This window comes from Anneissia japonica, unplaced genomic scaffold (assembly GCF_011630105.1).
Source record: "Anneissia japonica isolate Jap-2015-1 unplaced genomic scaffold, ASM1163010v1 scaffold585_len4108843_cov191, whole genome shotgun sequence".
Taxonomy (NCBI): domain Eukaryota; kingdom Metazoa; phylum Echinodermata; class Crinoidea; order Comatulida; family Comatulidae; genus Anneissia; species Anneissia japonica.
The window spans coordinates 3028577-3051878 of record NW_022716829.1 but is presented as its reverse complement, the minus strand read 5'-3'; the positions used below and the strand labels follow the sequence as shown (position 1 = coordinate 3051878).

Here is a 23302-nt window from a genome sequence, read left to right as displayed (position 1 = left end):
ACAAGGTACCAAATGTAACCCCACGTCACAAAATCCACCTGATGATATTACAGAACCACCAGGTAAAAATATTAATTCCATCAACCAACAAACCACCTTCCATCCACCTAAGTCACAAATTGAGGATCACAAGGATGCCACTTACCACCAAGAGCCTTCAAGCAACACAAAACTGGAGCAGACTAAAGCTGATGAAAACCAACAGAGCAGCTTGCCAGTGTTAACAAGAATGATTCATGTAAGGATAGATGCGATTATCTCTGTGCACTCTCATTGAACTGTGTCTGTAAAGATCTTCCACCAAAATACTACCAAAAATCCTTTGAAACCTCAACAAGTTGTGCTGTTCAGAATTTGGTTCTGTGATTTACTGATATATTACCGAAATGTCAAGAAATCCCATAGTTCTGCACTGGGGAATTGCACACATCTACACCGGGAATGGCCATTAAAATACAAATTTTGGAAACTGGGAGTATTTATACCCTTTTCACACTTAATTTCCAACAACTAGATTAGCAGTTCCCGATTATTTCTTCAAAAACCCCTTTTTTAGTGTCCTATAATATATATTTGTTGGCTACAGCATGATGTTTATTACCCTAACAGATTTTTTAAAATGTTTTATAAGAATTCATTACTAACAATCAACTTGCTTGTTTTCTGCAGACATAGCAAAAGACCCAGAAGCCCATCAACAACTATGTCATATGGTGCTAAATTCTGTGACTGGTGATGAACAATCCGACTGCAAAGCTTTCCCGGAGGCAAGTGAATATATGGGAGATGCATCTACTCCGAATGATGAGAATAGTAAATCAGACTGCAACTACCAACTGAGCAATCAGCAGTGGCAAGGCAATTCTACACATTCAAGTGATATCGCTGCTATGTAGGTTTAGTTGTCCAGATTTTCGAATTTTCTTTGGCAAAATACTGTTTGTATGCCCATATATAGCATGGATCCTATATATGGTCATATGATGTCATCATGACCATATTTAGGCATGTGTCATGTTTTTGTCCAATAAAATTTGAAAGTCTGGACAGGGTTTAAGATTAAAAATTTGTACATACAGAAAATTTGCATTTTCATACAAATGATTTATGCTTTGTTGATTAAAAATACCTTTAATTACTAAAATCCATTCATTAAAAATTAAATAAAACTTTTAAAAAATTTAAAAAAAAAACAACAAATTGATTAAAAAAATATGAAACAGCCATTTTTTATGAGTAGGCTTGTGTGTTTAAAACTTAAAATGTTTGAAATGTTACAACTGTTTACAGATGTTAGAATAATTTGTGGCCAAAGATGTATATGCCCAAACAATATTCTTTTTGTATATAATACATTTTAAAAGATGTTTTAAAGTTATCAGTTATTACACTAGTACAATTTTTTATACTAAAATGTTTTATTTTTAATGATACGACAGAAATAATATGATTGATATTTATTCTTGAAACTTTTTCGATTTGATAACATTAAATAATTGGTTTACCTATTTTATACTAAAATATTATTTTTTAAGTATAAAGAATAATTTACAGGTACCTCTATTTTACTGATAATCAACTAATGATGCTAAAAATACCATACTTCAATAACTAAGCACAAAAGATTAATTCAAATTTTCAACATTCTTGTTTTAATACTGGAAGTCTCTGGAGAACATTTGCTATACATGGGTTCACACACTGCTCATTATTACTACAACATATTGGGAACATAAGTCAAAACTTAAAAACAAACAATATTAGTAGCTTTTTTTTTATGAACATCAATGTCTGTTAGCTAGATTTATATGCAATGGATAAAAAACTAAATACTAATTTTTATAAGCAGGTACTGTTACCCGACCAAATGATCTTACAGAAATATTTGATAATTTCATTGTAATGGTGTTTATTTTATGAAAACATAGTTGATATGTACATAGGAACATCACATCTGAAGTGATATAAATCGATTGAATGAACATTATCTATAATTAAATCATTTATGAAATATTTTTTATGTTTAAACTACTTTTCTTGTCTTGGCAAAATACAATATCAAACTGATACCAAATTAATGCATTCAAACAGCAAGAAAAATTAGAAAATTGAATGTTAAGAAACAGATGAGGTACTATTATTAGAACCCCATTATATTTTGTGTTCTTAAGAAACAACGCCAATTTATATAGTGTTGAGAAATTGAGTTGACATCTGTGAAAAAGTATCCAAAATTCCTGTCACAACATTTTGGCACATAGGATTTTAGATACTTCAGAATGAAGTAATGATGTGATGTAACGATGATGATGAAGATTCTGATGATGACGAAGATTACAGTGATAATGATGATTACAAAATGATGATGATTACCATAAACAAATATCTGAACATTGTTAATCGCATAATTAATTAATACTGATGAGGAGGATGATTTAAAAATGCAATTGCCTTACATAATCTTTTTACAGGCTTATAAATCCTTATTCATTAAATATATGATACATAACACAGAAAATTATTAAATGAGTTATTTCTGAATTTTATGTGAGGCCCACAAAATACTTCCTATACCTAAAATATAACTAAGTTCGCTTGTTATGTTATTAATGGCATGTAGTCAATTTGACACAAATTTTACGATTAACAGCTAGCTAACTACAGTATTTTTTTATTTATATAAACGCTGACCCAACAAATAACTGTAATCTGAATACAACAATGGAATATAAATTTGGACGTTACACCACAAGACTGAACAATGCATAAATATAAAATTAATGGATAAATATGATACAATGTAGTCAAAAATGTGTGCTTAGTCACAGTTCCAAATATAAACAGTTAAATAACTTCAAAACACTGATTGTCTAGCTAAACAATCATGGTGGATATCTACCTACAATGGCATGTACATATATATTTCATTAAACTGGTTTCACTTACAAATAATTACAGTACTTTACTAAGCCCTCAAAATGTATGAAATCCTCAGCCTATTAAACAAAGTGGGTTCAACAAACATTAGTTTATTTCACATATTAATTCTTCTATAAGTTTTCTCAAATTCATATCTAGCATATGGCTTGTATTTTTTTTGTATTGGTACTACATTTCCACTTTCACATTAAAACAAAATTTAACATATGAATAAAGAGGAATAAACTTTAAAATATTAAAAATTTCAAGCCTTGAAATATTTCTAAATTTTACAATTCCAAATGTCGAAGTATTTAAAACCTTTGAACATTTCTAACCTTTAAATATTTTAAATCTTTACAGACTCTCAAACATTTAAAATCACATGACATACTTGCAACTATTATTAAAATTTTACTTTGCATCATAATGTTAAAATTTGGTTTTTTAAATGCTTTTTATTATTACCAATTATATTTACATTTGCCCTATATATCGTGTATGCACTAAGCGTGGGTTACGTGACAATAAATCCTTTGCAGCAGGAAATAATTTAGCAAAGAAAAAAAAAATGAAACACAAAACTAATACAATAAAAATATAATGTACTGAAAAATTATTAAAATACTGTACAGCTATATTTACAAGTTTTTCATATACTTTGTAATGGCTCTGCTTTTAAATTAATTTATGCAAGATAACAATATGAACTAGTGCAGTCACTCCATAGAGTGTATACCTCTGCCCTGTGCCTGGATACCACCAGCAATAAGAAGGTATGATGGGCAAAACTGCAACATACCCTCAAGAAAATACTGGAATCAAATTTTATGATCCATTCATAAGTTTTTGTGTAATCTTGCTAACACACGGACAGAGAGCAGTCAATACATAACCTCCCGTGGTGGAGGTAATAATAATTAAAACATGATTTTGAGAGAAATATTTGGGTTTTTTTTAATTTATAAAAAATGATAACTTAAGAAATCACATCTTTGTTATTTGCATCAAAAAAATATTGTTTTGCACCTCACAATAAATACTCACATTAAGTAAGCGCAGAGGATTCTGCTTAGGACCAAATCCTGATTTCTCAATTTCTTTTTTGTTAGTCATCTTTGATTTAATTGGACTGTCCAAGTAAATTATTTTATAAGGTTTTGAAAATTTTTCAAACATTAATAAAAACATACAATCATTACAGATAGTATTTCATAATGGTAAATGTTATCTATATAGCAAGTTGTATATGATAAATATTTGTAATAACAAAATAATAATTAAAATATGAGGCTGTCCCTTCAAAATTAAATAGATAAAGATTATTATTTATTTATATTTGTTTATTTGTACTTCTCATACAAAAATCTTTTAAGTTTTATTAAAATTTGCCATCAATACAATTAAAAAACATATCCTGTACTGTATGCCTACTTTTATATTGTAATATACTTGATTGTTACATCTTATCGTCTCATTTTTACACAGCATGATATAGCAAAGCTGTAATAAATATTGCAGCCCAGTTTTTAAGCATTTTTCCACTTAATGATTCTTTAAAGCATTATTTCATAGAGAATGCCATACATTTCTCCATGAAAAACCAATCCATGGAGAATCAGCATCCTGACAGTTTTATGCATATGCCATATATGTAAAATTCAGCTATATAACATTTGCTCATCTATGAAGAAATGCCATTTCATTAGGCCTATTGTTGCTTTCTGCCTGTTCATTTGCATAGTAAAGTTTCACTTGTTCTTAAAGCAATAAACACACAGATAAACATGGTAGGAAAATGGCTTCAATTTTCTTACTTCTTTTAGAAATTATTTGTTTATATACAGAATATATCACAATTAAAATTAGGAGTAATTGTCAGCCTCATTATCTTATCATTGACATCAACTTGTGGCAATATCTTGCTGATACATTCTTTTATACATTCATCATTATATATTATTGTAATATGTACTGCCATAAATAGTCTTTGGCAAATTTAAATATGCTTTGCAAACAACAATCCTCTCCCAATTATATACTCCTCATACAGTGTATATATTCCTTGCATTACCGCATCTTACCCTTATACCTATCTACACATTTTATTTGCTGAAGTTCCCCTCTTTTGCCTTCAGTATATTGCGCTACTAGATAAGATATATATCGCTTTAATTGTTTTGCAGTTCCTCGCTGCTCCTGCAACTCGGTTGCAGAGAAGCTGTACCAACGGCAGCCGAAATATCCCTTTAAAGTTAATGGTACATACACTGCTGTTCCAGTGCATAACACAATTTCCATCACGCAAATTCAGAGTGCTTCACAAATCATTTTATCATTTCCTTTGCAAACCGAAAAACAGCACCATCTAAATCAATAATAATTCTTGCTGACTTTAAATATGACTCCTTGAGTTTGCCAGGTCCTTCCATCTTTCACCAAAGTGACAACAGCACATAGGTCCATTAGGCTCACAGAGAAATCAGTATTCTGGCATTGTCTTTCAAATTCCAAACTTTACAAACTTAAAGCCAAAGGTATTTACAAGGAGGTACTTAAAAGATGATGGTAAAGAATAGCTTACAATAAAAATAGAATCTGTGATCACTCTTCGTATGTACAGATGGGTATAAATTCTGAAAAATAAATAATCAGATATTTTACGATCAATTTGGATACTAACCACAGCAAATATTAAAATAGGAAAATGAAGGAGATAGGCAGAAAGAGAGGGAGAAGAAGGGAGGAACAAAGCTAGGAATGCAAATAGGAAGAGGGGCAGAAAAAATGGAAAATTGAGAAAGTTGAACAAAAAAGAATAAAATAATTATTGAAGGAGGCAGTGAAGGCAGAAGGAAAGAAGGAAGGGCAAGGATGAGGAAAATAAGGGAGAAGAAAGGCATGGAAGAAGAGGATGAAGAAATGACTGGTGGAAAAGAGGGAAGGTAAGAGGGAGGAACATGAAAAATCTGTTGGTTTGTCGTATACTGTACCTGTATTCACTATCTTCTTCCCGGGAAACATCCTTTAATCGGTAAGCCATCAAGACCCTAGATAAAAGGTAATAATTAATGGCATTAACTAAGTAGCCAACCAATCAAAATGCAGTTTTAATTGATCACTCATTGTGTAAGCCTACATTCTCAAGCCTATCTAGCAATAATTTGCATAGTTATAGCTGTGATAAGGCATTCTTACCACAGGACAAGGAGCATCTAAGCCTGGAACGCCAGCATTTCCTTTCGCTCCTTTCATGCCCTTCTTACCCCTTCGACCTTTATCTCCCTGTGAATAAGGAAAGAAAATGTTTATTGTGAAACTTGTTAGTGTTTTGAGATAGCTACTGAATTTAATGTTCCTTTTAATTAACAACAATGACAACATTAAATTAGAAGTAATGAATGGTCTGAAAACAGATAACAAAGGTTTCAGGAAAGCTGGCATAAAACTTAAAATTAGTTAATTTTAATAAACGAAAAATATAGTACATAACAGCAGTAAATGTTCCAATAAATGGGAAAAAGTATGCATGTATGTAGAATACAAATATAATAAAGAAATTTTAAATTTGGCTGTAAAGTTCTTTATATTTGCATTACTTACTTTTTGGCCATCCATACCAGGAGTGCCCTGAAAAAAACAAAGAGAAAATAATGTTCCATGAAGGTTTTTACACACCCACACACCTATCAGCATGCAAGCACATTTGCAGTACATTCCTATTCCTATTAAACATGCAAACATTCCACCCAGATGCATACTCGCATGGATAAACTTTGCACAGACATCAATATCTTCAAACACACTTGAATGCACAAAATGTGTGAATTTGAATGTTTCTGAATATTGTGTTTATTTCTTCTAGGCTTTAATTTTCATCAATTATTATTATTTTTCTTTTCAAAGTCTCTCCAACTTGCCCAGTGTTGTTTAAGTCACATTTCTCTTTAAAAAAAAGGATTAGTTTTAAACTTCCTTGGTGTTAGTATGTAAAACTGAAACTATATTGAGAACTGTATTATAATAACAGGCTTAAAGTGATTCAGGCTTTCACATTTTTAGTACTTCTGTTTTTTTTATCAATTTAATTTGTATTTTTATGTATTACTACAGTTTATTTTGGCTTTGTGTAAAATAAACATGAGCACACTCACATGCCCACATCTCCCATCAACATACACCACTCATTTTTAAATTCATGCATAATTTTTTAAGAACTATTCTAAATTATAATAACCTCAATTATAATAACCTGCATTTATAGACTAATTAGATATTTATAGAATACAGAACCAGAAAGAATACATGCTTAAGAGACATTTTAATGTGCTAAATTGTTAGATTTTATCAAGAAGCGCTAAGATTCTTTCCATAAATTAAGTCTAAATCACATGCACTATGTTGGATAAATCAGAATTATGGGATTGATTAAGCATTATGGGTAGACATGCAAATGAGTTTGAGTAGCAGTGGTATTCAGCTGCTTACCGGTTTGCCTACATAACCGTTTGACCCCTGTTAAAACAAAATAAATTCTTACTAAATGACTGAAACTTATGAGAACATAATGCTTGCACTTAAGCCTTTATTATTCTTTTACAAATCCATTAATTACAATTATCACTATTGGCCAGGTATGGTGTGCCTCAAATTGTATTTAAATTATATAGGTTTTGCCATGTTTATAGGTTTTGCCATGTTTATGTTGTATTACGCATCTTTCGTTGTTGTTAAGAGCATTGATGCTTTTGCAGAATGCACTACATAAGAGTGGCATTAATATTTTTATTACAACCGTAGGACACTCTACATACAATATACATTCTTGTATTTTTAAAGTGTGAATTTGACAATATTCATCAACTTTTAACCAAAAATCAGATAATTACCACTACGAAAGTTTAAACAAATCTCTTATGTTTTTCACAACCATGTGGTTCCGTGTGGTGTTTAGTAGGATCATTTATATCAAATGTTTATTATTTTAAAATTATATATTTAAGGACGGTAGCCCATTCAGCAAAGCTGGATGTAAGTATGTAATGTAATGTATGCAAATGTAGCCTACCTTTGCTCCTTTGACACCATTAACACCAGGCTGTCCAGCAGGACCTGATGGACCAGGTGGTCCCATCAATCCCTATCAATTTAAACATATTAATATTATTGATCAACCATCAATTAATTAATTACAATTTAGTTTTTCACTACCTAACGCTTCAAAGCAATAAAATATTTTTTTTAAAGATTAAAACTTGTGCATAATAACTCTTCAATGTTTCTTCCACACTCATAGTTAGTTCCATGATGATTTGTTTTTTATTTTTTATTTTTTGCTGTAACTTTGAGCTTCAGGGGCTCTCTTAAATAAATATAATAATGTGATGCTCATTATTAGGATTATGGAGTTGAGATGTTTTTGGTCATGAGAAAAATGGTTGTGCTGACATAGGATTTGAACCCAGGACCCTGGAATTTGGAAGGCAAGCACCTTCACAACCAAGTTACACCTTCTATTATAAAACATAAAACTTATGATTTGCACAGAAGCTGTAGCATTTGCAAGGGCAAAATCCAATCCACTTCCTAAGCTTCATAACAAGACTTGCGCCCGTATTCTACAAAGAAACTTAAGTTGAACTTCAAACTAGAACTTCATTTAGTCTTAGTTGCAACTTCAACTTGTATTCACAAACAACGTAGTCGAGGTTTGGTACAGCCACGAGATCGCTCTTTGCCATCGGGAATCAGTAAATATTGCGCCCTCTCTGGCACTATTAAGTGGTCTTTTTCCTGTCGTCTTTTAGAAAACAGTGTGATTTTGGTAAATGGTGCTTCTAGTCCATAAGAATTTTCAGTAAAATAGGTAGCGCAAGTGTCTGATGTCTTGAAGTGGCTGCGGCAGCCCCATTTGGTTGGTATGCAAGAGAGCTCCACAGGATGTGTGTCCTGTTCAAGGCAGTGTAACCAAGGAGGTATATACCTCCTTGGTGCAACTAATTCTGGGCACTCATTGCGTCGTACGAGTCGTATGACTGTCGCACAACGAATCTAACTCCGCTCCCTGTGAATAATAGACAATGCAACGCCATCTGCTAATTGTCAGTAGCAGTCTGAATGGATCGTCATTAAAAACGATCCATTGCGCGCACATCATCTCGTTGAGTTCTTCATAGAATCGCATCGGCCGACAACCGTTGTGCGGAGCAAGTGCCCGGCTTATATGTTCACTATTGGCAAATCTTGGCCCACGTGACTTTAAATTAATAAATAAATATCCTTACCGTCTTTCCTGGTGCCCCATCTTTGCCCTGAAATCCCTGTAAGCCAGTGTTCCCTATCAATCCCTGTAAGAGAATTACAACTTGTAAACTTATCTCAACATTAAATTTTATTTCTAATCAGACTGTTTTCTATTCAAATGGAAGGATATTACAAAATTAAATAGTTTGATTCCTACAGGAGATCATATTTGTCTTGCTCCATTTTAGTATCATTTTTATTCATATAAAATTATTAACCTATTAAAATCATTACATTCACCAACATTTATAAAATATAGTACAATATGATATAATCCCTCCTTTTAAGAGATACTCCTTCCATTGGAAAAATAAAATTTTCCAGATTTTTTTTTTCAATGCAGACTCTCATAACCAAACTCAATATATTGAATGTTTACCTTATCTCCTTTTGGACCAATACTGCCCCTTTCACCCTTTTCTCCAATTCCCTAAAGAAAATAATAAAGGATAATGTTTATATATATGTTTCCATATGTTTAACTATATTATATTTATCTAATTATTGTGACAAACTATTTACAAACAAAATATGACAACTATTTACCCTCCAAGAATTCTGAATAGCCATTGTAACTACAAGAATTTCAAATGATTCAGTATTATAATTATTCATATTTATTTTAATTATTAATATATTTTAATTATTAACATATATTTTTTAGTTTTATGACTTGCAATATACTGAAATTGAGGAGCTCATAAACTAAAAAAAATTAATTCAATATTTGAATTGATTCATTTATTTATTTACTTAAGCAAGTCATCAGCTGTCAATTTCAATTATTTTCTTTGACATTTAGCAGATATATTAGCATTGTTTTATATCATTTTCATTAAACTCTTAAATTGGCTGTAATCAATTTAAAGGATTTTCGTAGTAAGAACTTTGTAAATTAGCAAAACCTGGCTCATTTCAATATCTGACTCAATAGATCCTTGAAAACTAATTTTATCTTTTTATCATTCAATGTTTTAAATGAATACTTTAGGTATAGTACAGTATCATTAATATAAAAATAAATTAAATTTGAATGGTGTAAGCTATGCATCTTACCTGAGGACCGACAGGGCCAGGGTTACCTTGATCTCCTTTGGGACCTGGTGGACCCTGTAAAAGATGAATCATATTATGTTAGTCTTGCACTCATTGTGAAGTTAATCAATATACATTTTTTTTTTCATATCAAAGGATCGATATCTTGTGAATGTTGACAATTTTTTTGCCTTATGTTTTCTAGATGCAAAGCACTTAAGTTTTCCTTTTTTTTCCACTTAAGTTTCAGCTTAACTGCAATTTTGAGTCCTTTTCAAAATCCATTTCTTAGTTGCTGTCTGATTAATTGTACTTATTTTCTATTGTGCTGTCTTTTGTCTCTGTTTTTACATGCGTGTGCAAAGGAGCCTTAGCTTCATGGACGCAAGTCCCTTTTTCCTTTGTACACTCTCAAACTTGAGAGAAACTTAGCAATTGGGTTATTGTTAATTGTAAAAATTGTTCTTAGAAATACCAGGATTTGAACCCAGGACACTAGGATTGGCAAGGTGGGCATTTTAATCACCAATCTACAGATTCATCAACATACCCTCTATAGCAGTAAAAATATAAAAAATAACAAGACACTTTCTTCTATGTTTATGGAATGCAGTTGCTTTACTTTCCCTTATGGTTCAATAAATGTAAGTATATAAGCTGGAAAAATGTGAAATGCAACTAGAATCAAAAGTTGAAAGATCTCATGATGTTAACTTACGGGTGTTCCAGGCGGACCTCTTGGACCAGGAATCTGTTTAAAAAAAACACAAAATTAAATGCATAACAATTTATAAATTATAATTCTGAAATACAATTTTTTTTTATTATTTTATCTTCTAGTCTTCAATACATAAGAAATATGGAGCGACTATACCGTGGAGTGCAGACATTACATCCTATGTGGTGCTCATTGTAGCATGCTAGTGAGCAAAATGCAAGGAACTTACAAAATACACATACAATATCTTTTTATTGACTAACAATCAACATTTCATTCTTTATTCATTTTTTTATTTAAACAATCCTTGCAACTATATATTTTTAGAAAATATAAATGTAGATAAATTTAATTTGGTTTTATTATGCATTTTTAGTTGTTTTTTTATTGTATTTATATATTTTTTTTGTTTCTTTTGGATGAGTTTGTCACTTCTGCTACCGTAATATCGAAAGAAATGAATGTTCGGCGGTACCTAAGAATGTTATGATGTAAGAGTAACCTCTAATAAATAAAATTAATAAATCAATATAAGTTTGGATGAACCATTTTTTATTACTCAATTTTATTACAGTTGTTGCAATTTCAATAGTGATTCGCATCTGAATTATATTTTTATTTTTAAATAAATAAATAATTAATAACAATAATAATAATTTTTTAATAATGTTTCTCAGTGTAAAATCATTACCGCCACCATGGAGGTTATGTATTCAACGCTGCTTGTCTCTTTGTGTTTGTTAGCAGGATTATGTAAATACTAATAAAATAAATTAAATTTAAAGACCATTTATTAGAATTTTATCATGTTGAATAAAATTATTTTTATTGTTTTGCCAAGTGTTCTGTGTGAGGACCACCAATGGAAATAAGTTTAAACTTTTTGGTTTTACCCTCGGAATTCTGTTTTATCATGTTTTTTTTATTGTATTGCTGTATATTTGTATGAGTGTACATATAAAATCAATCAATCAATCAATCAATAACAAATGGATCACAATTTAGTTGAGCACAACGTATTGGTTAAACTGGGTTTTGTCTTAGGCAGTGAAAAGTATTAAAAATATATCTATTTTGGCACCAGTGGCGTTCCATATTACTTATTTGCATGGCATTCCATACTATACTTTTTCTGGGATCTAATTCGCATCCAAACTCAACAACATAACATGAATCTCAACATAAACCGATGCTGGGGTCGCTCTCTGAAATTAACTAATACTAGGAAAAATCAATAAATTAGAGACTAGTGGTAAGTCTATATATTGGTCTAAGGAAAAGGTGATTCAGTTATGCAGCTATATTTTATATTTATATTATACAGGATATAATCATTATCCAAGCATATTAAAAATATTTGCTTATTATCAATATCACTAATACTTCTTATTTTAGTTTTATAATTCAGCAGATTTGAATGGATGGACGGAGGGATGAATGACTTGACTGAACAAAGTGCATGACAGTTTATAATGAAAATCATGAGAAAGAAAATATTTAACAAAGTGCACATTTCCAGCAAGTCACATTGCAAATGCAAAAAAAAATGTTAACTGTAACAATTGAAGTGTGAATCATCATATTACTTTTAATACATTTAATGAACAAATAAGTATTACATTAACAGTGAAATAAATTAATTTTATGGATTAGCTTTGAGCATTCATTTTCTGGTAAAGTTTCTGGCTTTACTCTTAAGCACCTTAAGCATTTTTTAAAGTAGATATGTGCACTATATAAATTATATTTACTATTAATTATAAGAGAACTTATAAGTTGTACATTTTACTATTTTACTACTAAAATTTGATTTGTTTACTCAATCAAATCATCAAAACACACTGTTGATGCCCAATTATGATTAAACATTCTGTTAACTTTTTTAATCTGTTTAAGACATAGAAGCTCTTCATAATAATGATCCTAAAATAGAATTACCATATTAATATTATTAAATATTACATATTTTACCTTAGATAAATGAAAGGAATAGCTAGACTTTCATTTATGTATTGCAATATAAACAACAAATAATGATGGTATAAGCATGATGAATAATTCATAAGTGCAAATGGAAGCGAAAAAAATGATCACATTATTTACTTTATATATGTATGTTTTTACATATATGCATTTTGATTTGAAATTCTTTCAAACATTTAATGTATAACCCTTAACCTGTTGTCATTCAATAATTACAAAATGTTTACATTGTCAGTAGTATGCATGCATGCTGTCAACGAAGTGATTTTGATGATCAGATGAAAATGATTTTGATAGATCTGCATCATCACTGAACAATTATTGAAGAAAATTAGAGTGAAATGTATTCACACATATCCATGAAAACTACTTACTTCCTTTCCACTAGACGTCACAATTTCTCCCTAGAAGAATTTGAACACAACAAGCATAGTAGTGAAACAAATATCTGTTGCATGCACAAATCTAAACAAATTCTATCTTTCAAATTCTCAATGGAATGAAATTTATGAATTAAACAAACATTTAAACAGTGTACTGAAAAATACAGTATATGATGAAACTTTTATTGGTAGAATACATAACACATTGGACAAAAGAATAAATACAAGTGATGAACTATATGATGCAATCTATATTTCAAATCCAAAAATTCTATTTTATATATTATAATGCAGAAAAGATCAAAATATGAGTGAGATTTATTTATTGATAGAAGAAAGTTCTGTTTGTGTAGCAGTAATAAACTCTTGTGGACAACGTAAATTTGTAAATTTAAATTACTGAATTTTGCTAAAATTTATTATATTTCCTTCAGTGATTCACAGCAAATCAGTGAGTTAACAACAAGTTATGAATGGCCCAAAATTGATAGATATCACCAAATATTGACAAGGCCTGTAAAGAGCTATATATCCCAGTACGGAATACCATATACTTGATAATCCAAGACTTTTATATACCTTGTTTCGCGAATCTGCAATGTTGTACAACACATCAACATATTTTTTTTTATAAAACAGTATTTTAATTTTCTCCCTCACCTAGAAGACGGAAGAATAGGTCAATTCATAGTTTGAAGTGCGCGTGACAGTATCCAAAATCAACTGACATAAACCTATGTTGTGTGTATGTTTATGTCGACTGATCTTGATAAGGGCATACGCAGTTTAAACTACAAATTTCCTTATTCTTCTGCTAAATCTCCACCATCCTCTAAAGATATATTGAACAGTTCACTGAAAAAGGTATGGCAAAGTCAATCCTATAAGTATTTCTTGTCCCCAAATTGTGCCTATAGCATGCATGTGCAGAACATTCTTCAGTGTGATTTTAATTGAAGTCGAGCAAATGCAGTGCACTCATTGTCACTGTATTCTACATCATGCTTAAGAGAATGTCTCACTGCAGAGCCTTCTCTAGAGGGAGCCCTTTTCTCCCCTCTCACTGTCTAAGGTGATTATCTTGCATGTGTGGATAAACTAATAATAAGTAGAATACAAAAAAAGAATATTATATATGGCTTACCGTGAGACCTTTTGGTCCAATGTCACCTTTTTCACCCTACAGAAAAGAGAGATTTGTATTAAAGGTTCAAAGGAATACTGTATAAGACCAATCACAATAAAACATTCATTTAAAGATAACAATGAATTACTCATTTACAGGTTCAAATAAATCTTGAGTTCGGGCTTGAGCTACCAGAAGACACAAACCAGAAGCATATTCCACATTACCGTCATGGTTCTCAGCATTCGTGAGCAAGCAAAAATATCCTGCAAACCCATCTCCCAAAATATTCAGTATGTTTTTTAGTATTGTAAATATTTAGTATATTATAAAACATGGTCTCCATGAAGTCAACTGGCAATTGACAGGGCTGGAAAAAGTGTACAACCGCACGACCAGCGTTCGGAGGCAACATGTTCAAGAGGCATTTTGGTTTTAAAAATTCCAAAAATTAAAATGTTATGGGTTATATATTGTACAGATATCATTTGTGCTAGAAGCATTTTATCAAGACAACTTTCATGGTCAGAGGCACAAACATTTTTTTTTCCTACACAACACAATAAGAAGAGTTTAGAAAACTCATTAAATTAAATCTTCCTAAACTCAAGTCGCTTTTTTCTAGCAAATTCAGATTTTTTTTTGTAGATTTGGAGATGTTCTTACCGGCTTTCCTGAAGGTCCTTGGATGCCTTGTGCTCCTGGAAGACCTGGTAATCCCTATTGGAAATACATTCAATATATATAAAATAATCAATTAAAAGTAAATTTCAATAATGACAATGAGAAATACAAATATGATGGAAAGGTAAACATTTTAAAATTCTTTAAAAATGGTTTCTGCTGATGATATCATAAATAGATGATTCTGGGATAAACATGCATTGATCAAAATCACTTACCGAATCCCCTTTTATGCCTTTAAATCCTATTCCTGGGAGTCCAACTTCACCTGGCTTTCCTGGGCTGCCAGGTAATCCTGGTTCACCTTTATCACCTGCATCTCCCTACATAAATCAAATAATTTAACATTTATTGAGAAATGGAGGCTGTGGTTTGCTGGTTCGTAGGCTTGCCTTATTATCTAAGAATTTCTGGTTCCAATCCTTAAAACATCAGGATTTGTTTTCATGAGCACAAAAAAGCACCAGTGGGTGGGGCCGACAGTCCAGCCCCCCCCCCCATTTTATTCGTTAAGCGCTGCTTTTGAATATGCGCCACGGCTCTTAATCGAGAGTATAATTATATTACGCTGTGTTGTGTGTAGAAACACTTTGAGAAACAGGGTTTTAAATGACACAATGTTAAAATGAACAAATAATACAATGAAGACAAGCATTTCTTTATAAACGTTTATTTATGATGATAAGACATGATAGACTAAGGGAATAGGTGAAATAGGTAACATGGGAACGGGCATGGAAAACGCCTCCCAATTTGTTTTAATAAGCACCCCTCTCGAATAAGCGCCGTTCTAAATAAGCGCCACACTAAAGCCTCCAAAAATTGTATAAGCGCTGCGGCGCTTATTCAAGCATTTACGGTAATCATTACATCAGAACATTCAACTCACTCTGTATTATCTACCGCCCCCATAGTTCATCAGCACACTCAGCAACATTTAAAAAGTGCTGAGAAATGGACATTCAAATCCCTATAGCCACAGCCAAAAGAGTTAAACTATGCTACACGAGTTCAATCACCTAGTAAAAACGTCTCAGTTTAATCACCTAGTAAAAACATGTCTCAGCTCTCCTAAAGCTATCTATATTTTGGTCACATTGTCAAGCTTTATGTGGCAAACATATAGTTTGCCTTTATATGCACATGATGATGTCATATCATTTCCATATATGGGCATGATGTCATATAACATCTATATACTGTATGGGCATGTCATATGTATATGGTTCTTAGGCAAGGCCCCCGAAGGTACTTCCACATACCCGTCTTCCTCTTCGGCCCATTTGACCTGGTCCACCTGAATGACCTGGTGATCCCCTTCCACCCTAAGGCAGTTAAAAATGAAACATTAGCAATTGCCAGAGACAGCCCCAAGTTCATTTAATAATCTTTCAGATTATTATAACTTTAAAGAAAAATAAAAATTTAAAAGATACCATTAATCCATAATATTTTGTCATTGTACAACAAATTATACAAGGTCAAAATATAATTCTTCTGAGAAATAATTTACAAATTACAAGTCCAATTATGGGAATAAGTCAATTAATAATTTACTAAGGTCTGACTCTGGCAAAAATGAAAATAAGAAAATGAAATATGAAAAATCTGAACATGTTGAGGTTTTTCATGCTGAGGTGCAAGCTGATTCTAATATTTTATGATGACATTTTGAGTATGTACAGTGTGTGTGCTACATGCAAAAAAAAAATTATTCATCAATAAAATTATTATATATAAATGAAAAATAATAGAAAAACAAAATTTAGATTAATTCTAAGAAATGGATATACTAATTATAGCTTTGCTGTCAGTGTATGCATATATTGTACATGCATTTGCACAAGGATTGATCAGTGTAAAATACATGAGTGGTGCTATAGTATAGTGGTTAAGATGCTTGCTTTCTAGTCCCAGGGTTGTGTGTTCAAATCCTTTTACTCCCACAATAGAACTCCACTCCCTAAGTCTAATAATATGACTAGAGTAGGACTATCATTCCTATCCTGTAAGTGGCATTTTTATAAAGAGCCATGATGTATTTTAACCCTGCATCACAGTCATCTATGAAGCCTATTAAATATACCTAATGCCTAGGTGCAATCGCACCACATCCCCACAAACTTCACCAAAATTATGCTTAGTGTTATACTCAATAAACTATTGTGGTACTGTCTTATAAAACATTGTGTGCTATAATATCATTCTATTATAATATACTATATTATATATAGTATATATAATATAAGTGCACATCTATGGTACTATGCAGAACTACAAGACCATGCTATAAAAAATTGGCATACATTAATACTAAATGGACAATATGGCATGGTCGAGACCCAAAGGCCATTGTCATCATCATCATCATCATCATATCATCAACAATAGTAGGTGGATTTGGAGATGACAAATTAATGTGGTCATCAAATATAGAAGCAGCAACAACTAAAAAAAACTAAAAATACATTGTTGTGCATCATACACAGGAAGATGAGCAGCTCCTCAACCTAACTACAATACGAAAGAGAGCTTCAAGTCAAGCATTTCACTATCATTTACAAAGTATTTAATTATTGGAAATACACCAAACCAATAATAATACTGATTAATTAAATGATAATGTAGGCTAGCATATCTTCTCCCATACTGTACTACATCTGTTACCATGTGTACTGCTATGCAAACCCAGCTCTATTAGAGGAGGAAGGCATTTCGTTGCTGGTGATGTGCAAAACAGCCAAGTGCACAACAGGCTTATTGCTTAAGCAAATTTCACAGGCAATACATTTCACTTCTAAGCATCATTGCATCATATAATTTATATATAAATTATGATTGAAAAATATTCCTTTTTGTAATTAAATAAATTCATGACATATAGCAAATAAAGTTATTTTGTTTAATATTAAATATCAAATACATTAATCCATGTTTTTTTTTTATTCATATGCAAGAAACATTATCTTAAAACAAAAATATTATTATTACTGGTAATTAAAATAAATAAAAGAACTGTACATTATATAATACAAATTTTGTTACCATATTAATAAGGAGATACATTTGTTATATAAGAGTTGGACATTATCTACTTCACTTACCTTTTGTCCTTCTCGCCCAGGTTCTCCAGGTACTCCAGGTGGTCCTGGTAAGCCCTTCAAAAAAAAATAATTCCATAATTTATATACCATAATCTATATGTTGCCCTCTAGTGGTTTACTGACTACAATTCCCAAGTGTTAATTTTCTTGAGATATAATGACAAGCATTACAGACTGGTAAAACTAACTAATGGAGGCCATGGTTAATTAGCGTGTGATGTAATTTGTTGCATAACAAGTGCTTACATACAAGGCCTGCAAAATGATAGCTATGACTTATGTAATCATTAACATTAATTAATCAAGTGCAAATTAGTGCACACTCACCTGATGTGAACTAATTAGTTCAGTGATTTGCTGATGAGAGGTGGAGGTTTAATGACAGTGATGTGGAAAAATAAATGGAAGCAAAAATGTTAGGTGAAGCATTTGATAAGTTTTAATACTAAATGTTATACAACTAGAAACTATTGTGCACATTATTTATCTTTAAAAAATCTATTCATGACTGATGTAAATGAAAGTATTTTAAATGAATAGCACAAAACCAATTTTTTTTTTTTTTTTTTTTTTATTCATTTAGGCACACAACACATGCACCAATGATTGTCAATAGCGAATATCGCTGTCCTATTTGTAGGTGACAATCTCTTGCACAAAACAAACACACAATTCTTTAAACAAACTAAATTTCAATATGTGGTTTAGAGAGTGAAGTTGTTTTGGCCATGAGAAAAAAAAACACCACAGACAGAAATTGAACCCAGGACCCTCGGATAGAAAGGCAAGCATCTTAAACACCAAACTATTTAACTCCACTCATATTAAGTGTGTCTCTTAATCTGTTCATGCAATCTGCCACATATCAAATAAATAAAAACGTACTGTAGGTAATCACATGCAAATTCAGTTTATTTACATTACATGTGCAAATTAGTGTAAATTATTGTCGCTTCTAATTTGTAAAAGACATACAATTATGTTTCATCAGATGATCAACAATTTGTTTATATATTTAGGTTAGTTGATCACGTTTTCAAAACTAAATTTTGTTGAATAAATAAAAAAAAAAACAAGCTATAAATGTGCAAGATGTCAAGGCTTACCTGATCTCCAGGAGGTCCTTGCTCACCCTGTAGGTTGAGACAACAAACAAATTAATTCATGGAAAAAAGACTATCATTAGAAAAAATGATGTTGAAGAGTATAGTATCAGAATTATAAACAGGTTGTATTCTTCGGTAATGAATTGTATTTCGAAAAAAAATTAAATGATAATACCATATAGAATTTTTGGCATTAATATAATTCATGATTGACTGATTAAATGTTTGATTGATTTGATTGAATAGTTGAATGCTTGAATGAAGATTGAATGACAGATTAAATGATGATTGACTGATTAAGGAACTGATTGTTTGATTGATAGAAATTTGCAAGAGAACCACATTAGTATGTTTTGTTTTAAGCCATCACAACAAAACAGATTATACAGCATGATTCTAGTATAGATACAAAATACATGGTTTATGCGGAAATATAATAAATAATTGCAAAATCAACTTGCACAAACAAATTCAAGTGCAATAATGTAAGCTTCAAGCTACTAGCAACTCAACAATTAATATTTTAAACTTCTGAATACAAAGTTTGAAAATAACATTTTGTTTAAAACCTTAACATGAAATTGAATAAAACCAACAATTTAATAATAAAGTTCTTTCCATCTAAAATATTATCATATTAAAAATCTATTTAAATCAGTGAAGAATAAAATTATTTTCATACTTCATTTTTAGATTTTAACAGTGTATCTTAAAAGTCCCATATCAAATATCATATTAAACACTGTGTTGAGTTCTTAGTGCTGCAAAATCATGCATGTGCAGGTGGTATGGTGATTATAATATGCAATATCATCAATCACTAAACCCTATGCCTACCTTCGGTCCAATCTCTCCAGGTCTTCCCACCTCCCCTGGTGAACCCACTTCCCCTTGTAATCCTGGCTCTCCTTGTAAACCAGGTTCCCCAGGCTGACCTTGCATTCCAGGTGGCCCCTGTGGGCCTACATCACCAGGAGATCCTTGCACTCCAGGTGTACCAATTAGTCCAGGTAAGCCTGGTTCCCCTGTTGCGCCTTGCGATCCTGTTTCTCCAGGTGGACCAGGTAATCCATCCTCTCCAGGTGGACCCAAATGCCCACGTGGACCCATTGGCCCAGGTGGACCTCCAGGCGGTGCTTGTTCTCCAGGTGGACCAACTTGCCCTTGTTCCCCTGGAGGTCCATGTTCCCCTGGTGGTCCTTGTGCCCCGGGTGAACCTGGATCACCAGGTAAGCCCTGAATACCAGGTAGGCCTTCACCTGGTGGTCCCATCTCTCCTTTCTCACCTGGTGGTCCCAACTCTCCTTTCTCACCTGGTGGTCCCATCTCTCCTTTCTCACCTGGTGTGCCTTGAACACCTGGTAGCCCTTCTCCTGGTGGTCCTTGTAGGCCTGGTTCGCCATTCATGCCAGGTTGGCCATCACTTCCTGAGAGGCCAGGGCTACCTATTGGACCAGGTTCCCCTTTTGGACCAGGTGCACCAGGAATACCATTTGGGCCAGTATTCCCAGGTGGGCCAGTGGGACCATCGGTTCCTGGCAGCCCTATACCTGGTAGACCCTGTAGGAAACGGTGCAATAAAGAGATAACACACATGCAGCAAATGAAGATGCTTATAGTTGCAAATGAAGCAAGCTAATGTGGCATCATGCTAATAACAACATACAACTACAGGTCTCCCTCCAATTAAAGATGGTCCTTAGCAGCTGTGGTCCTTATAAGAATTATAAAGACTTGTGAATTTGGGACCACTGAAAATGTCTTAAATTGGAGGTGGTCTTTAATCGGAGGAATCTTTAATTAGAAGGAGACCTAACATAAATTTCCAAAATCATAGAAATTGCAAAAACTTTAATTTATTTATTCATTTAAACTATATATGATAAGGTCTAAATATTTGCCATAAGTATAAATTTCATATTTTTTGATTGAAAGATAAAAAAAGGTCTTTAAAGAGCGTGAAGTATCTTAAGCAAGTGAATGTGCACAATATTTATCAAGGCATGATCGATAGATTCAAGCAAAATCACAGCATTAATATAAAAATCTTTCATTCATTTAAACATTGTAAGTGCATATATTAAGCAGCATTAGTAACGACAAAAACACATCTGGTTACAAGATAACAAATGGAAGGGCATAATGATAAATTTCAACACTTTGTCAACTTTCTTCTTCCACACACGAAAAACTATGATCATATGTCACGACCTTTCCAAATTTACAACGGAAGGATGTTTAATTAAATATATTTAATGAATCATTAATAATACAATCTGCATGGGAAATTTAATGGATGTATTGAGTAATCAACAAGCAGCATTTGGAGGACAATTAGTTCCAAAATTTTTTTTACAGCAGTAATCACCCTACATGTACTTGACACAAGGCACATGGCAGCACCATATATCCCTTGTTTTAGCCAGTTGATTCAAAAATTGAAAGGTTGTAACAGCAGATCTATAAATATGCTCTTTTGACAAAGATACACGTCAATAGCACTCCCTTGGCAAGGACGAAAGACTCCCTACAATCATGTTCATTACAACACCAGATATTTTAGTGTCATTAATTAATGCTACTTCTAAAACATCAAAGCATATCACTAATAATATAGTACCGTGTACATGCAATGATACTTCCAATATGGCTATAATAAAACAATAATCAAATATGCTTTCAAAATCATTACTCACTTCTTTTCCTTGTGGCCCTACTGGGCCTGGCTTCCCATTAATACCATTAGCTCCCTGTTAAATTGAATTACAAAAAAAAAAATGAACAATTAATAACTAATAATAAATTTTGTCTCAAACCACTTCTGAAATAAATGCATGGTATCAACACTTACCCTTGGTCCAGGGGCACCATCTGTTCCATTATGTCCTGGTTTTCCAGGGAAACCTGGTTTACCAATACCCATCTCTCCCTTTTGTCCAGGTGTGCCAGGCTCACCAGGTGTGCCGGGCTCGCCAGGTGTGCCGGGCTCGCCAGGTTCTCCCTTCAGTTGCTCCAGTGAATTGATCGAAAGAGAGCCAGGAGGACCCTGCATAGTAAACAGTAACATAAGTTAAATATTTACTACATAATTAGATGTTGCCTTTTATTTCATTTACTTTTATGAAATTGCAGTAACAACAGGGCCTTGTGATACACTGCTCCTCTATCACAAAAACAAATTATTTCTTTATTGCCATAAAAACATATATTACAATGGAGATGTTAAACTTTTATATAATTATTATTCCTTTTCTTTAAAACAAAATGATGTACAGTAGTTACCATAGGACCTTGTATTCCCTTGTCTCCTTTATCACCCTAAGCAAAAAAACAATATTAAAAAACAAAATGTAATGATAAACACAACTCTAAAATTAAAAGTGTTTTAAGTACAACAAAATCACATTATTTCATTTCATTTATTATTCCAGGCAATATACAAAACACCTGAGGATCACCTAAAAGTAAACTTAATTACTATCGAAAGGCTCTCCCAACAATAAAATTCACATAAAAAAATATATATATACGTAGTTAAAACTTACATATTAATTTAAAATAACCAGACAAATTTAATATAATTAAAATTTTTTACTGTTTTCTTTGGTCTCGGTGTTAATTGCCAATTTATATCGTTTAGAGACCAACCACGAGACCACCCCAAATTTTCAAGTCCCAAAGGTGGTCTGGAATTGGAGGGCGAACTGTATATTCATTCCTTCATACAGAAAAAAAATCTCAAATATTCTTTTAATAATGTTTTAGATTAGCAGATCAACTGACCGTTGGCCCTTTGGCACCAGGTTCTCCTTTAGCACCATCCTTCCCCTGAAAAATAAAAAATAACAATAACAATAATAATAATAATATAGATTTATTTTACCAATAAGACACAAAGTTACTTGTTAAATTGTTCATCAGACAGTATATATATAGTTAGT

General features: G+C 32.1%; 1 protein-coding gene across 1 annotated transcript in view; it reads right to left on the bottom strand.

The window, feature by feature from the left end:
* Window positions 1-1629: 1629 nt before the first annotated feature.
* The window catches only part of LOC117109870 (collagen alpha-5(IV) chain-like), a 44278-nt gene continuing 22605 nt past the window's right edge, over window positions 1630-23302 (bottom strand). The window contains exons 9-29 of the mRNA XM_033252317.1: window positions 23145-23189; window positions 22644-22679; window positions 22213-22407; window positions 22058-22111; window positions 20199-20921; window positions 19362-19388; window positions 18256-18309; window positions 15370-15474; window positions 15134-15187; window positions 14486-14521; window positions 13333-13362; window positions 10976-11008; window positions 10279-10332; window positions 9602-9652; window positions 9204-9266; window positions 7988-8059; window positions 7408-7434; window positions 6523-6549; window positions 6118-6204; window positions 5913-5969; window positions 1630-5555 (exon numbers count right to left, since the gene is read on the bottom strand). Coding sequence (XP_033108208.1) covers window positions 5922-5969; window positions 6118-6204; window positions 6523-6549; window positions 7408-7434; window positions 7988-8059; window positions 9204-9266; window positions 9602-9652; window positions 10279-10332; window positions 10976-11008; window positions 13333-13362; window positions 14486-14521; window positions 15134-15187; window positions 15370-15474; window positions 18256-18309; window positions 19362-19388; window positions 20199-20921; window positions 22058-22111; window positions 22213-22407; window positions 22644-22679; window positions 23145-23189 — 1821 coding nt within the window. The 3' untranslated portion in view covers window positions 1630-5555; window positions 5913-5921. The remainder of the gene's footprint in view (window positions 5556-5912; window positions 5970-6117; window positions 6205-6522; window positions 6550-7407; window positions 7435-7987; window positions 8060-9203; window positions 9267-9601; window positions 9653-10278; window positions 10333-10975; window positions 11009-13332; window positions 13363-14485; window positions 14522-15133; window positions 15188-15369; window positions 15475-18255; window positions 18310-19361; window positions 19389-20198; window positions 20922-22057; window positions 22112-22212; window positions 22408-22643; window positions 22680-23144; window positions 23190-23302) is intronic.